The sequence below is a fragment of the Pyrus communis genome, chromosome 11 (assembly GCF_963583255.1).
Source record: "Pyrus communis chromosome 11, drPyrComm1.1, whole genome shotgun sequence".
Classification (NCBI taxonomy): Eukaryota; Viridiplantae; Streptophyta; class Magnoliopsida; order Rosales; family Rosaceae; genus Pyrus; species Pyrus communis.
Genome location: NC_084813.1, coordinates 26,984,196 through 26,999,935, shown reverse-complemented (window position 1 = coordinate 26,999,935; position 15,740 = coordinate 26,984,196). Strand labels below are relative to the sequence as shown.

The 15,740-nt window shown below is 36.5% G+C and overlaps 1 protein-coding gene across 3 annotated transcripts; it reads right to left on the bottom strand.

Annotated features, from left to right (window-relative positions):
- Nucleotides 1-572: 572 nt before the first annotated feature.
- Nucleotides 573-9,016, bottom strand: LOC137707949 (acetyl-coenzyme A synthetase, chloroplastic/glyoxysomal-like). 3 transcript variants are annotated; one of them, XM_068446896.1, is made up of 20 exons: nt 8,430-9,012; nt 8,155-8,298; nt 7,913-8,068; nt 7,692-7,814; nt 7,437-7,605; nt 7,224-7,306; nt 6,935-7,036; nt 6,773-6,861; nt 6,566-6,656; nt 5,700-5,813; nt 5,049-5,125; nt 4,888-4,966; nt 4,598-4,666; nt 4,318-4,493; nt 4,088-4,144; nt 3,825-3,915; nt 3,321-3,419; nt 2,889-3,085; nt 1,058-1,131; nt 573-903 (listed from the first exon to the last, which is right to left on the bottom strand). In XM_068446896.1, the coding sequence occupies exons 1-18, from the start codon at nt 8,688-8,690 to the stop codon at nt 2,900-2,902; spliced, it is 2,166 nt and encodes a 721-aa protein (XP_068302997.1). In that variant the 5' UTR covers nt 8,691-9,012; the 3' UTR covers nt 573-903; nt 1,058-1,131; nt 2,889-2,899. The 3 variants fall into 3 exon arrangements, with proteins under 3 accessions (XP_068302997.1, XP_068302998.1, XP_068302999.1); XM_068446897.1 differs by having other exon boundaries at nt 573-919; nt 1,059-1,131; XM_068446898.1 differs by lacking the exons at nt 573-903; nt 1,058-1,131 and having other exon boundaries at nt 3,024-3,160; nt 8,430-9,016.
- Nucleotides 9,017-15,740: the final 6,724 nt, after the last annotated feature.

Genomic DNA, 15,740 nt, shown 5'->3' with positions numbered 1-15,740 from the left:
TAATAAAAATAATTAAGTAAATTGACAAAGTAAAGAAAACAAAAGAAAATGGTTTTGAAAATCAAATTAAAAATTAGAGTTCCGCTATTACCTTAATAATCCTATGTAATTTTTCCAATTACTTATGAATTACACGTGCATATTTTGAAAGTTAGGTTTTCCTAAAGTATGCTCTACTCAAACCCCTAATCTAAAACATATATCAAATATGTAACCCGTCTGTAGTATTCAGATCAAATCTAAACATGCAAGACTCATTATGTTTTGTGAAAACCCTTTGAAAAACCATGCAACCCTTAAGACGTGATATTCATCCTATGTGAAATTACACATATCAATCACAATAAGCCTTCGTCAATTTCAAGGACCAACCTCCGACCAAAATTACATCAAATTACTTTTCTAAATATCCTAATGGTGATCAAGCATTAAGACAAATATATAGTTTAAATACGATGATTAATAATTCAAATCTACATGCATAATATCATAAGTAAATTGAAAAGAAACTATATATTCTTGTTAAGGCTCGTGTCATTGCTTTAGCAAAAGAGAATTCGATATGAATAATCATAAAAGAAAATATTATTAAAAACATGAATAGAAAACACCTTGAAATACAAATCGTCAAAGCATAGCCAAGTTCTCCAAATTGATGCGTTCATCAACCCTAATGGCTCAATAGCCTTCTTTATACTACCACAAAATAAAATCCTTACCATAAAAGATCTTCTAAAAACTAAAAAACTTATAACAAGATAACTAGGAAATACATTTCTATTGGGAAATCAGCCCAGCCACAAAGAATCTCATGTGTCTGGATCTTCAGTGCTCCAAAACAGGCCCAAAACGACTTGAATTAAAGCTAAACATGTCCCGAACATAATTGCAAAGACCTCGAACCTAAAAGACATCATCATGGTTGCCAAAAAGTCCAAATAAGCCCAAAATGTTACTTTGACAGCACTGTGCGCTACTCCTTTATTTCTTCACCATAAATAAACTGCTTGATAAAAAAAAATCTGAAACTTTGATAGGAACAAGTTGAGAGACTCACAAACATCCTCCAATTGGAATCCTTCCAAAATTCGTCTGTTTGATCACTTTTTGCTTAAGAGGAAGTCGCATGTCCTACATTAGAAATATAAATCAAAGTATCAACTTTCACCAAAATAACCAATAAATTAATACTAAGAATAGGGTAAATTAGTATAATATCGGCTCATCAATGTCATCGTCAAATAAATGCTTGCAACGTGTTTGACAAGTGCACTATCCATCTAATAGACAATTAATACATAGTGGCTTGAGAGAATCGTTTTTCCGAAGGAGTTTTAATGCAACGCCAATTGGAGAAGGAAGCTAAGACGTTGAAGATTGTTGTGTCTGAATCTCATATTTTTTCATTGAGTCATTCATTCCAGTTTTACAAATCAATCCCTCGAGATTTGCATTCTCGTCAAAATTGCGCAGTTGTGAGAGAATGAAGATTTGGAGCCTTTCCCAATTTTCCCTAGTGGCGTGCAATAATTGGAAAGATAAGACATAAATCTAAGGTTCTCATATTTTTACAGAATTTTCCGAAAGATAAATAGACCCCAAAACTGGCGTGCAAGATAAATGACGTGTTTCCCAAGCCAAGAAGGATTCTTTCCTAGTTTGTGTCATTAATTGTTTAGAAGTTTGTTTTATTCTAGGAGAATTTATGCCAGACCTTTTAGGGTTTTTCTAGTATAAATAAGGCGTCCTAAGCTTTCTCTACAGATATCCCCTACATCACCACCACACTATACTAGCATTCACCATCTACGCAATTTGTGAAGAGCTTAGGGACGTGCTTTGTCATGGACTCCGGGTTCCATCTTTCTTTTATTTTTATTTCTATGTGTAACTAAGTTACTTCTCTAAGGTTTATGATGAAACCATGATATGATTATATCTGAAGTATTTTGTTGATTATTATTCGATTACATGCCATGTTTAATTCTTAATCTTTGTGTGTAATTTATTCTAGTTTTGAATGTTCTTGTGATTGCCCATCATTGTGAATTTGTTTTAGATATTTAGGCAAATCTAGACAACCAATCAATTAGATTTATTGAAACTAAGATTAAGAAGAGTAGGAAAATAGTGAGGATGGCCTATATCAAACTAGTCCTACTTGGTTGACATAATTCTTCAGTGCTTAATGGATTTTTATGTGTTTAACTATATGCCTAACCAATAGGATATAGTTATCTCGTATAAACAAACGAGTTGATGCCTGACCACGAATTTATTCATATCTTAGAACGAACAACCTTAAATATAGGCATGGTAATTGGATGGTGATCGGCTTTAAGAAAAAGAAAAAGATTGTTATTGGTGGATTCATGACCTTAGGCTTTCATCATCTTAATTTGTTTAAACCGTTGTGTGTTTTCATTATTCATCTTTTAGATTTTATTATAAGTCGTAGTTCTAATTACTTTTCATAATCAATCAATCATTCGTTTTTCTACGTTAAGTTTCACATAATTAGCTGGTTAAATTGGTGTTAAAGCAATTCCTATGGAATCAACCTCGTATTTGCATATATTCCTATAATTGATTCGTGCACTTACGAGTTTATTTTGGTTTAAATTAATCCATTATTTAGGTTATTTTCCACCATATACTTTTATGTGTCTATTGGACAAAAGATGAAAACTGAAAACTAAAATCAAATAAAATCTGAAATGGATCCATAATGTGTTCGGTAGTGTAAGTAGTTGCGGAGAAAGTGAATCATTTGGATAAAAAGGAAGCAAAGTGACACATGTAACAAAATTTCAACAAGTATTTTTAGGTTTAATCTTGTGCAATTGATAATTTTTGGAAAGTGCGGCCGGTCGAATAATTTAACCTACCTCCGCACTTGCTAGACATCTGCGAGAGCAATAAGTTGATCGATCACATTTGGTTCCGCAAGGGTGCTAGTGTCTCCAAGCTCATCTAACTGTCTAGAAGCGATCTTCCTCAGAATCCTCCTCATGATCTTCCCACTCCTTGTTTTCGGAAGGCCAGGGGCCCAGTGGATTCTGTCCGGTGCTGCAAATGCTCCTATCTGAAAAATGTTTAAATTCCACAATTTAACAATTTTAACCTGAAACCATCAGATCTGTGCTGCAAATGCTCCTATCTGAAAAATGTTTACATTCCACAATTTAACAATTTTAACCTGAAACCATCAGATCTTAAGTTTCCCGGACTGTGAACAGCACAGGACTAGAGTGCCGTTGCACTTGCACTGCAAGTAACAAGGTGCAGTAGAAAACTTAGACGCAGAACTAGATACATACCTGCTTTCTCACAGCCAGTACAAGGCTTTTCCGGAGTTCTTCACTGTAAGGTACACCTTCCACAAGAGTAACAAAGGCATATATACCTTGTCCTTTAACCTATAGAAAGAAAGTAATTTTGTTCAGACATACTAGCCACAAGCATCTGCCACTCCCTCCCGCTCTCTTGCTCTCTCTTAGATATGTCATGCACAATTCATAAAACAATGCGAAGTATATGGAGATAACTTACCAGATTTTCAATGCAGATTGTAGAAAGACAATTTCATTAGAGTTTATTCTTCTCTAGTGGGATATGATTTTTATTTCAATGTTAGGGTTCAAATTTCTTAGTACTTGAACTAGAGTGAGTATCCTTGCTGGGTTTATTTTAGGTAGGTTTAGTTATTTGGATTTGTAAGGCATCAGCAAATAGATGTGTGTCACATTAAAGGTTAAAGTTTGGGTTCTCTCCTCCAAGGATCCTAATCTGTTAAACTCAGTTATTGTGTCACATCCACGTACTTCATGCTCAACGCCAACCACAGCAGCTTCAGCACACTGGGGATGGGAGACCAGAGCAGATTCCACTTCTGCTGTACCAATACGATGTCCACTGCACATATTATGATTTTATCATTGAACAAAGGGAATAAACAACAATCGCACAGTTGTCCACATTACATCCTAAGAAATTCACACGTTATCCTATCACTACGTTTAGCTAACTCATACAAACATCAAGATTGAAAAATTATATGCACGTAGTTTATGGAATCCAAAAATACCTAACGTTGATAACATCATCAACCCTTCCTGTAAGCCAGTGATATCCATCCTTGTCCCTGAGACATTGATGTGTAACACTTAGTTTTATTTCACATTAGAAGAAGTCCTAATAAATAAATCCTAAACTCTAAACTCAAAAAAGGAATCAAATCTCATCCTGGAAACAAAAATCTCCATGCACAACACTTGTTAGCATTCACACTAATGTCAATGTGATGTTACTACTTACCTGCTGCATCCATCACCACTAAAATAATACCCAGGAAAAGGTTTAAAGTAAGTGGTTTCGTATCTTTCGTGATCACCGTATAGAGTTCGGAAGGCTCCAGGCCATGAGCTTTTTACACACAGATAGCCACTGCATTCCCCTTCAATCTCAACACCCTTTTCATCAACTATGACAGCCTGCGGTTACAAGCAAAATAATTATTAAGATTAGATCTTACAGATTCAAAAGTATAAAAAGAGGACACTTTATGAGATCCATAAACTAGATTAGAATAAAATACCTGCACCCCAAAGAAAGGGAAAGTAGCAGAACCAGGTTTCTGTGGCCAGGCACCCGGTAGTGGAGTTATCTGTCAGGTAAAGAAAGCCAAGCATTTCAAGTTAAAACATCTCACTGATGGAAGTCCAGGTGAATACACATACATATTGGCACATAAGTGTGGTGAGAGGAGTGTTCAACAACTTTAACGAAGTAAGATCTTGAGGAATTTTCCCGTGCCACTAACATTTCTGCTTAACACCAGTCAATGGTGCAAGGGATAAAAACTATATAAGAACAGTACTACAATACCATGAAGCCACCAGTTTCAGTTTGCCACCAAGTGTCAGAAATAGGACATTTTGAATCTCCAACCACATTGAAAAACCACCTGTACCAAACAGCGTTGGGTTAATAACTCTTTTTGGGTGTGAAGTGAAGTTTTTGAATCAGACAGCAAAAGAGATGAGAACCTCCATGCACTTGGGTTAATAGGCTCGCCTACACTTCCAAGGACCCGTAACGATTTTCGCGAGTATCGTGTAACATACTGCATAATACATAAATAAATAAAATTCAAAGAACACACACATCCATAAATACTTAAGGCATTATGTAAGGGGTACTGGAATCTTAGCCTTATCCAGACAACAAAACCACCATGGATACAGAAACAGAACACTATGTAGAATGGCAAATCTTGCAATGCAGATAGTAAATGACGGAGATTATAAAGAGGACTGATTTCTTGATGGTAATTTAATAAGATACATCGAGAGATGGGACACCCCAAGAAAACCAGATATGTATGACAGGGGAGCATCTTTGATGGAACAAAAGAACAAAAATTAAACAGGGACAAATGACAAGAGGATATTATAGCCTAAAAACACAGACAAGCTTTATACTTCAACAAAATCATGTCCAGTTAATGAAAAAATCCATTAGATTTAAGGAAAAAAAAAAGGTTTGGGAAATGATTAACCAAGAAACAAAATAGAGAAAAGCATTTTTTGTTCATAGCTGCTAACAGCCATCATAAACTTATAAAATCATTTGGATCAATAACAAACACATTAAAATAATCACATCCATTTATAACAAAGGAATGGCTAATATCTTACCTCGTCACTATCACGCATGAGGGACCGCACTAATGTGGGGGCAGTATAAAATATGGTCACTTTGTATTTATCAACAACATCCCAACAGCGTCCAGGATCAGGATAATTTGGAGCCTGCAACATATACATGGATAGTAACAGCCACAGGAAATGTCAACATAGGAAATCCAATTCAGCAAAAATTAGAGGAAGCATGTGCACCAAAAAATACACCATAATCAACCTCACTGTAGCGCTCTTTACACATGAGATCCTCTATCCACATATTCAGATACAGCTAGTCAGTGTTCTAAATATAATTATGTATTTAGCAATAGAAGAGTTCATTTCATTTATAGTATAATGTTCAAAGAATTTAAAATTTTATATAGATCATAGACAGTGATACGTGATTCTTCTCACCATAAGTAAACACGTACAAATTTTAATTAGATGTCATATTCATATCTAGTCAACTACTGTTTGTTATTTTGCCTTCTTGAGGAAATAAAGGCATTATTAAGTTACTCTGAGTCCAATGGTTAGTTTACACCAGAGGGGTTACCCTTTTTACCATAAGAACCTATCCACCCTTTAAACAATAGTATATGTCCAACTAAAGACCTTCCGCTAAGAAGGAGAGTACAACACTGGTAAAAAAATAAAAAGTTAAAAGAAAAAAAAATGAATCTTTAGACCTAGCTGTCCAGCTTCTTCTTGGTATACTCTTTTTCTTTTTTTCCGAAGACTTCCAAGTGCCTGACTAGAGATGTCGGCTGATCCATATGTGTGCATGAATGTTTTTCTTTAGACATGTATATTAGGTTCCTCTCTTACAGCTACATGTAAAACGATAATATGTATACATTAATCTGTCTATTAGTTACCCCTTCATATAAAACAGCAGTTGCTCCATTAAGCAGGGGTCCATAAGTGACATAGCTGTGCCCGGTGATCCAACCACAGTCAGCTGTACACCTAAATTAAAGATAAAGCCATGTTCAGGAACAAAAAACATCAGAACAAAGCAAGTTTCTTTCACATGAGGAAAATCAAAATAACATTAATGATAAGCTTAGGGTTTTGAAGGATACCAGTAGATGTCAGATGAGTTGTAATCAAATGCGTATTTAAATGTTGTGGCAGCGTACACCATATATCCTCCAGTTGTGTGGAGAACTCCCTATAAGAGCTTATTGTTAGAAGAATCCACAAGGAGAAGAAAAAAATTATTTGAAGTATGGAACATATATTACCTTCGGTTTACCAGTGCTCCCACTGGTATAGAGCAGAAAAAGTGGATCTTCTGCATCAACCCACTCCACTGCACAAGTAGTTGGATATTTAGGTATGACATCCTGGGAGATAATCATGGGTCATCACTCATCAGTCACAACCGTCCGTAAGACAAACATTCAGGTCAATTATAAGCACATGATGAAACAATAATATAGGAAGAGTACACAATGCAGCATGCATGTTACAAACAAAAGAATTCTTTCCTCATGGAAGTCTATATCAAGAGGTGTTAGTACAAGTGCTAACCTGCCACCATACATCCCTTCCTTCCAGCCATTTAGTACTTTCCCTCTTCATAGCCGATTGATTTTCATAAGTTAAGCATACATCTGCTCAAACAGGGCACCATATGTCATGATACAGAGAACTTTTACATAAAAACTGTGCACTGCCTCGCCATACCCACACACACAAATAGGTCATTCCATAGATCACATATCAATTTGCTAATTTCCATACCTACAGAAACCCCACTTTGGGATGATTCTATAAGGGCAGCATCAACTATATCTTTGAGGTGGATAACCTTAGAACCTCTTTTAACAGCATTGCAAGTGATTACAACTTTCGGCTTGCAATCTACAATCCTTTGAGCAAGAGATTCTGCAGAAAATCCGGCAAAGACAACCTGAAAGATTGGAAAAGGCAAATAATTATGAAAAAAAAAATATCATTGGAGGATGCTGGAAAGCAAAGAGAAAGATGGTGCAATACCGAGTGAACGGCACCAATGCGAGCACAAGCAAGCATTGTAATTGGAAGTTCCATTAACATGGGCAGGTAAACCACAACAGCATCACCCTTTTTAACTCCAACATCTTTCAAATAGTTCGCAAGCTGTGAATGAATGGTAGAGGTAAGAAAAGGTGAGATATTTTACTAGTTAGTTTTATGAAGCAACTCGGATTCCCAGGCAGATTGATAGACGGACCGACCTGGCAAACGTTCTTGAGAAGCTGGGTGTAAGTTAAAGTGGCATCAACACCAAGCTCATTGCCTTCCCAGTAGAAGGCAATTTTGTCACCAAGTCCAGCTTCAACATTTGTGTCAAGGCAATTGTAGCAAATGTTGGTGATACCGCCCTTGAACCACTGCTCAAATCAAAACTTTCTAAACTCGAAAAAAGGCAAGGCAAGCAAATCGAATCAAAACAGAAAAAAGGAATCAAAAGAAAGACCTCAATTCGGATATCGCCTTTCCTGACATCAAGATTCTCCGAGTACACAGGTTGGCCCCATTTCTGTTTCCAAAAGAAGGTGGCAGCGATGTCGGACCAAAATCCGGCGGGGTCCTCGATGGACCGTTTGTACATCTCCAGATACTGAAGGGGGAGGAAGATGGTAATAAGATAGGATTAAGAGGTTAGATGATGTTGTTGGAAGTGGAAGTGCAAAGCGCAGAGAACTGAGAGAAGAATTAATAAATGGAAGGAAGATAGCCAAGGTACCGTACCTGTTGGGGAGAGGAGACGTGGGCCTGACGGGAGAAGTGGTCGCTGGGAAAGACGAGATCGTTCTCTTCAGAAGCGAGAGATTCTCCGAGAATGACAGCGTTCAGGTGGGAAATGTTTCCGGCGCCGGAAGGCATTGTGGCCATCGACTCCACATGCCGCAGGTGATCGCTTGTCGTAATCAAATTTGGATTATTACGAGGCTTCTTGTTGTTGTTGTTAGCAGCATGATGATCGGCATGATCAGGCGTTGATGATTCCATGTCCCAACCGCAGGATTTAAATCTGAGCGACGCCCACAAAGAAGTCCTCCTTTTTCCTCCTCTTCGTCAAAGGAGAAGAAGACGACTCAGCGAATTGGAATTGGAGTCTGGAATTGACTTTCTTCTTCCGTGGAGAGCGGAAAGGGAATATATGGCTAACGGAGGGGTGTGATGATGAATCTGATGATATGCAAAACCCTGACCCTCAGCAAGGATAAGATTATGAAGATTATTATAACAACCCCTCCTCCTCCTCCCTCCTCCTCCTCTCCAGGTACAGGTCGAGGTAGTCATAGTATTTTTAATATTAAAATTAGTCTAGTTTCCTTTCTCTCTCCTCGAGGTAGTCATAGTATTTTTAAGTAAAGCTGTCTGATATCATTGCGTTGTGACTTTTCACCCATTAAATAAATAAAATAATATTAATTGATGGATCATAAACAAACGTTTCAAAGCTGGCAGGCAGTGACATAGAATAGAATATCCTTTTCTCTCTCCACTCTCCACTGAATATTTTACTCTGCAGAAGCTTTTCCCTTCCAGTGTCGATCACTACTGCAGGACAGACAGACTGCACCTGCCATATCCAGGATTTCACGCCGTGGCGGGAGGAGTCGCCCCTCACCTTACATACCTACCCACGTGCAGTCCACGTCAGAGGATTTAAACGGTTCATTGTTCAATGATGCTCACTTGTAAAAGTACGAGGTATTCATCAATTTTTCCTCCGAATTGGTGATCATTGGTCAATTTTCTCTCTCAACTTTAATTTTGGTCAATTTCTTCCCTCAACTCTCATAATTACTCAATTTCCCCCTCAACTTTAATTTGGCCAATTTCTCCCATCAACTCTCAAAATTAGTCAATTTGCACCCTACTGTTAATTTTTTTTATTTTTAATTTTCCATATATTCTTTTCTTAATTTTCAATATTTCTAATAACTTCCAACAAAGTACTAAAATTAACATAAACTCACCTGCATAATATAGGGTAAAATGTACAAAAACATAATACAATTAGTATGTGATATGGGTTGATTATAAGAAAAAGTTACGAATCGGGTTTAAAGCATGTAGAAGAAGAAATAATAATCTTAAACTCATGGATCAGACGTATTTCAATAAAATGAGTTATTCTTAATAAAGAGTCGAAAATTATGAATAGACTAGCCATTTTTTCACTAAAGCTCGATTCTCCGCAATTTACTTGAACTTAGCTTTCACTTTTATAAAGAAAATTGTATTCACATACAAAAATTTAAACAGCAATCATTTTCGTTATCAATTTTGTATAGTCAAAAATCATATAAAATTACTCCATATTGATTTATCATGACTAATAATACTATCTAAGATAAATTGTAAAATTCTAAATTTTAATCTATTTGTAATAGGATAAAGATATAGGAACATGATTAACATACATCTGATTTAGTTTCTTACACACACTTGTTTAATTATGATCAAATTAAAAAATTAACAGTAGGGTGCAAATTGACTAATTATAAGAGTTGAGGGGGGAAAATTGGCTAAATTAAAGTTGAGAGGGGAAATTGGCTAATGGTCACAAGTTCAGGAGGGAAATTGATGAATACCTCTAAAAGTAAATAATTAGAAAATATGAAAATAAAAACAAAGTAATCATAGTATAAACAGCTTATTCTTTACAAAAATTGATATGAATAACTTACAATTAAAACCAAGACTTAGTTAAATATTCAAAACAAAATATGAAAAATTGAGATCACGAATTAAAATAAAAAAATGCAAGAAAGTAAAATTAACTAAATTGGCAAAAGTAGGAATCACGCAAAGTAAAAATAACACATGGGTTTAGAAAAACAAGGGTAAAGGCATTAAGGTTTAGTCATCGCCATTAGCAACCATATCTAATATGTGATTGGTCTGTGACATTCAGATCAATCTAAACATGTAAGACTTCTTAAGTTTTGTGAAACATTTTGAAAAATCCGAGAATCTTTAAGACGTGGCATTCACCTTGAGTGAAATTACAATTAATAATCACAATAAGCCTTACTCAATTTCAAGATGGCACTCCAACAGAAATTGCACACGATTATTGTGACATCCCACATCGCCCAGGGGAGTGATCCTTAAATGTATATTCTCATCCCTACCTAGCACGAGGCCTTTTGGGAGCTCACTGGCTTCGGGTTCCATGGGAACTCCGAAGTTAAGCGAGTAGCGCACGAGAGCACTCCCAGGATGGGTGACCCATCGGGAAGTTCTCGTGTGAGTTCCCAGAAACAAAACCGTGAGGGCATGGTCGGGGCCCAAAGCGGACAATATCGTGCTACGGTGGTGGAGCGGGCCCAAGAAGTGGTCCGCCCCGGGCGGGGATGTGACAATTACTTGTCTAAACATTCTAATGGTGGCCAATCATCAAGACATACAAATAGTTTAAACATAGTGATTAATAATTCAATGTATGCCTGTATAACATCATAAGTAATTTGATAAAAACTACATATTCTTGCTAAGGCTCATAGTTATGCCCTAGCAAAAAAAAATTTGTAACACATATTGATAAAAAATAAATAAATAAATAAATTTAGTAACACATATTCATAATTAAAAAGTAAACTATCATTAGAGTAACCGATAGAAATCATCTTATATCAAAGTAAAAATCCAAAAAGCTATGTCGAGTTCTCCAAAGACTAGAGTGTTAAGAAATATTGGTGATGTGGATGCTATTTCTCTTACAACAAATTACATAAGAGTTAAAATGTCGTTTTCGTTAAAAGTGAACAGTACCGGAAGTGTTTCATTAAAACTCCTTATCTTTTATAGGATGGAAATCATTCTTCGTCGATACTTGATTAGAACAAGATTTTATGTTGAGATGTGTAGGTTCACTGTCCTTAAGAGTAGATTTCACCCCTCCAAGATAATTTCTTGATGTAGCAAGTTATGACGTCCTACTCTACAAGATTCAACAACCTATAATCATTGCAAGCGTGTACTCGTAATACTTGGATCGAGTGAATAACTCGATTATTTCTTTTGGTATAGAAGTGAATAATGTAAAAGGACTCGGAAGAAGGACAAATCAAGGGAGTGTTGGATAGTGGCCAAATTAGTGCCATGTTTTGTGGCTTAAATTGCTCCATGTTTTGTGACTTTTTCAAAGCCATGTTTTGTGGCTTTTTCAAAGCCATAATTATTTGGTTGGTATTAAAAGGAACGGATGAAGGAAGGGAAATCATCCAAGGAAGAGATGTAAAGCATTCAAAGAGATGGTGTGAGCATTTGGCTCTACCATGGGTAAGGGTGAGAGAAATCAAGAGAGTTAGAGTGAAAGATCTCTTGTGAAAGAACTCTTGGGGTAGAGTGAGGCTCTTGGGAAAATTCTGTGAGTGGGTGTACAAGGGATATGGGATTGGGTTATGTCGATTTAACTCATGTATACTTGTACTGTTATTCTCATAGTGAAGAGCAATATCTCTCCGGGAACGTAGGCAGTTTTTTGCCGAACCTCGTAAATTTCTCTGTGTCTTTATTTCTTGTATTTTATTTTGTTCAACTGTGTGTGATTTGTAATTTGAATCTCGGTTCCGCACTAACGAACGGGCCAAGGCATAACAATTGGTATCAGAGCATCGTTGGGGGCTTTGGTTCGTGGGAGGTCCAGATTTGTTGTTCACCATGGAATTTTCAGTTGAGCAGTTTAAAGGGAGAGGCGGTTTTGCTCTTGGTAAAGGAGAGTAATGGAAGCCTGAAGAAATGGAAGTCGGGTTTAGGGATGCTTGGATCAACTGCGAAAGTTGATGTTGAGGAAGAAGACAAAGGCCTCTTTCTTCTTACCTCACTTTCAGATTTGTACGAGAACCTTGTGAAACTTTACTGCAAGGAAAGAAACAGTAAGTTTGGAGCAGGTGCAAGCTTCTTTGGTGTGGAATGATACACACAAGAGACCATGGATGATGGTGGGCACAAGACTGCTTAAGCTATTCAAGGTTGAAATCGTGGAAGAAAATTGGAAAGAGGATCTGAGAGAGACAGCAGGTTCAGATCTGGTTCCGGAGACAAGGGTCCACAGTGCTACGGGTGCAAGGTCGGGTTAGCAAGTTTGTGGTGGAAGACTTTGAGTATGCCCTCTAGGTACTCGAAGCAACACTTCTCCTGGTGATGTTTAGTCTCAAGTGTTGCAGGGGTTTTGCAGCAGGTGGAGCTATGAGATTAACAGGTGATGAGAAGGTCCTGAGGTAGGAGGAAGTGTGGGAATTTTGTCTGGCTCGATGGGTTGTTGCTGGAAATAGGCGCGCTGACGAGTTTCCAGGTTGCAGACAATGAAGAGGAGGAAAACCTGCTGGAGGAGACGAGGATGTGTTGAGATCCTGTCTGAAGCTAAATGGTGATTTTTAGCTTGCAGCAGCTGCACATGCATTGGCAGTAACTGAATCGGAACAGGACCAACGAGGTGGATTCAGAGTGTGCATGCTGGTACGTAAGGCCAATAGATTTTGGTACAATTTGGCCAAGGTGGAGATTGTTGGATAGTGGCCAAATTAGTGCCATGTTTTGTGGCTTAAATTGCTCCATGTTTTGTGACTTTTTCAAAGCCATGTTTTGTGGCTTTTTCAAAGCCATAATTATTTGGTTGGTATTAAAAGGAACGGATGAAGGAAGGGAAATCATCCAAGGAAGAGATGTAAAGCATTCAAAGAGATGGTGTGAGCATTTGGCTCTACCATGGGTAAGGGTGAGAGAAATCAAGAGAGTTAGAGTGAAAGATCTCTTGTGAAAGAACTCTTGGGGTAGAGTGAGGCTCTTGGGAAAATTCTGTGAGTGGGTGTACAAGGGATATGGGATTGGGTTATGTCGATTTAACTCATGTATACTTGTACTGTTATTCTCATAGTGAAGAGCAATATCTCTCCGGGGACGTAGGCAGTTTTTTGCCGAACCTCGTAAATTTCTCTGTGTCTTTATTTCTTGTATTTTATTTTGTTCAACTGTGTGTGATTTGTAATTTGAATCTCGGTTCCGCACTAACGAACGGGCCAAGGCACAACAGGGAGGAGATAACTCATTGTAACCGTAGATAGGCACCAAATCATAGTAACCGTAGATAGGGCATAACTCACATTTAAGCAAGACAACAAAGAATTAATCAAGGCACTTACGTAAAATAGATATGACATGGTATAAGCCTTTCCATTGCCTTTAGTACTATTACAGATTCGTAGTAAATTACCCTCCTCAATAACACAAATGCTCTCCACAAAACGAAAGATTAGAACTAATTTAATAAAGGAAAAACTTAATAAGTAACATAATTTGTGGCGCTTAACTAAAAAGCTTCATATATAATTTACCCAACGCCTATTCCAATCTTTTATTAAATATTCTATGGATAAGTGCAAATTCAAGAAATACCAAAATGTACCAATAATTCCAACATTTAAAGGAAAGATCTCACCGATAATCTTACGCATAGAACGGGGAACAAAATGGACCCAATCACCCTACTGCGATACATGTCTACGTAGTTCTGCGTTTCAATCAATCTTATATTGCCCTGACCTGAAAATTAAAATGCCTAACCAAATCACCATCAATCTCTTGTGCTGTGCATCCATGAGCCCACCATCGACATAGGTGGTAGTTTGTGCGCAGACCAAACGATGTAGAAGTATCATCCAAATCAACTCTTAAGATTGTTGGAATATTGGGGTTAAATGCTATTTTCTCTACATCAAATCACATAAGATAAATATTAATACATAGTAATTTACGGTGCCACAATTAATTAGATAAAATAAAATACTTATCTTTTATAGTAATTTACGGTGCCACAATTAATTAGAAGTCCGCAGAATTCAGTAGGATAGTATCACCTTCAATATTTTACAATAAACTCATTTCTTGTCCAAAAAAGGTGAAAAAATACCAGTGTATACAATCCATAAAATTTGGAGTTATGAAAGTCTATAAAAAAAAAAAAAAGGATCTGTATCAGGCTCAAATTATTGACATGAATGGTTTCTTATCAAAATTACATCAGTTACATGTAACACTTAAGTAGTAATTATTATTTTCCATGTCATAATGAAAAACGAACTATGGATTTCAAAAGGATTTTACAACATAGGTTTAGAAAGAAAACCAAGAACCAATGATTTGTTTCTTATAATCCATTGCACAAAATTACGAAGAGGATTCGAATAAACGAAATTAAATACCACTTGGGTAAAACCCCAAAGAACCCCATTATAGAATTACCTTAAACTAATGATATAAACACATCAATTCAAATCAAAGTATAAAAGGAATTTATTCAATCACAATACAAACCCTACAAACTCTTAACGAAAATTCCATATTAATCCGTAGAAGGATTTGTATTTGAAAGTTCGAAAACAATCTAAATTATGCAATTTATACAAAAACATTATTCAAATTAAATATCACCCAAGTTACCTCATGACGGCTAGTGATTCACCGGAATACTCATAAAACAGCCAATGTCCAGTCGGAAATGCATCGAAGTCTCAAAGCTTTGATTACCCTATTATTTTGTCCATGAAGGATAGACCAAGATAGCAAGTATCTATATAATAGAAAGCCAGCGCCCCAACCGACAAAAATTTGGGGTCGCGCTATTCGACAAAAATATTAGGACAAAATTGCCCCTTAACCAAAAAAATCCAAAAGCAGCCCAATATAATATATCAAATAATGCAGGGGTAATTTGGTAATTTGATCATCATAAAATACAATATAAATATAAGGAGGAAGAGAGAAAAGAATAAAAAAAGTTTTTCGCATGTGGATAACAATGTGATTAAATAAGTTGTCAAATGATTGTTTTTTTTTTTTTTTTAACAAACGATATTATCTACACTAAGGAAGAGATTGTGAGCTTAGCCTCACAATGGGCTAGTAATAATGTAATTCAATCAGTTAATTATTTATTAAATATTATTTTCTCTATTTTTAAACACATTCAAAACATCTTAAGAGGCGTGTAATGCCGGTTATAAAATAGGTCTTTCGCACATGGATAATAATGTGATTAAATTA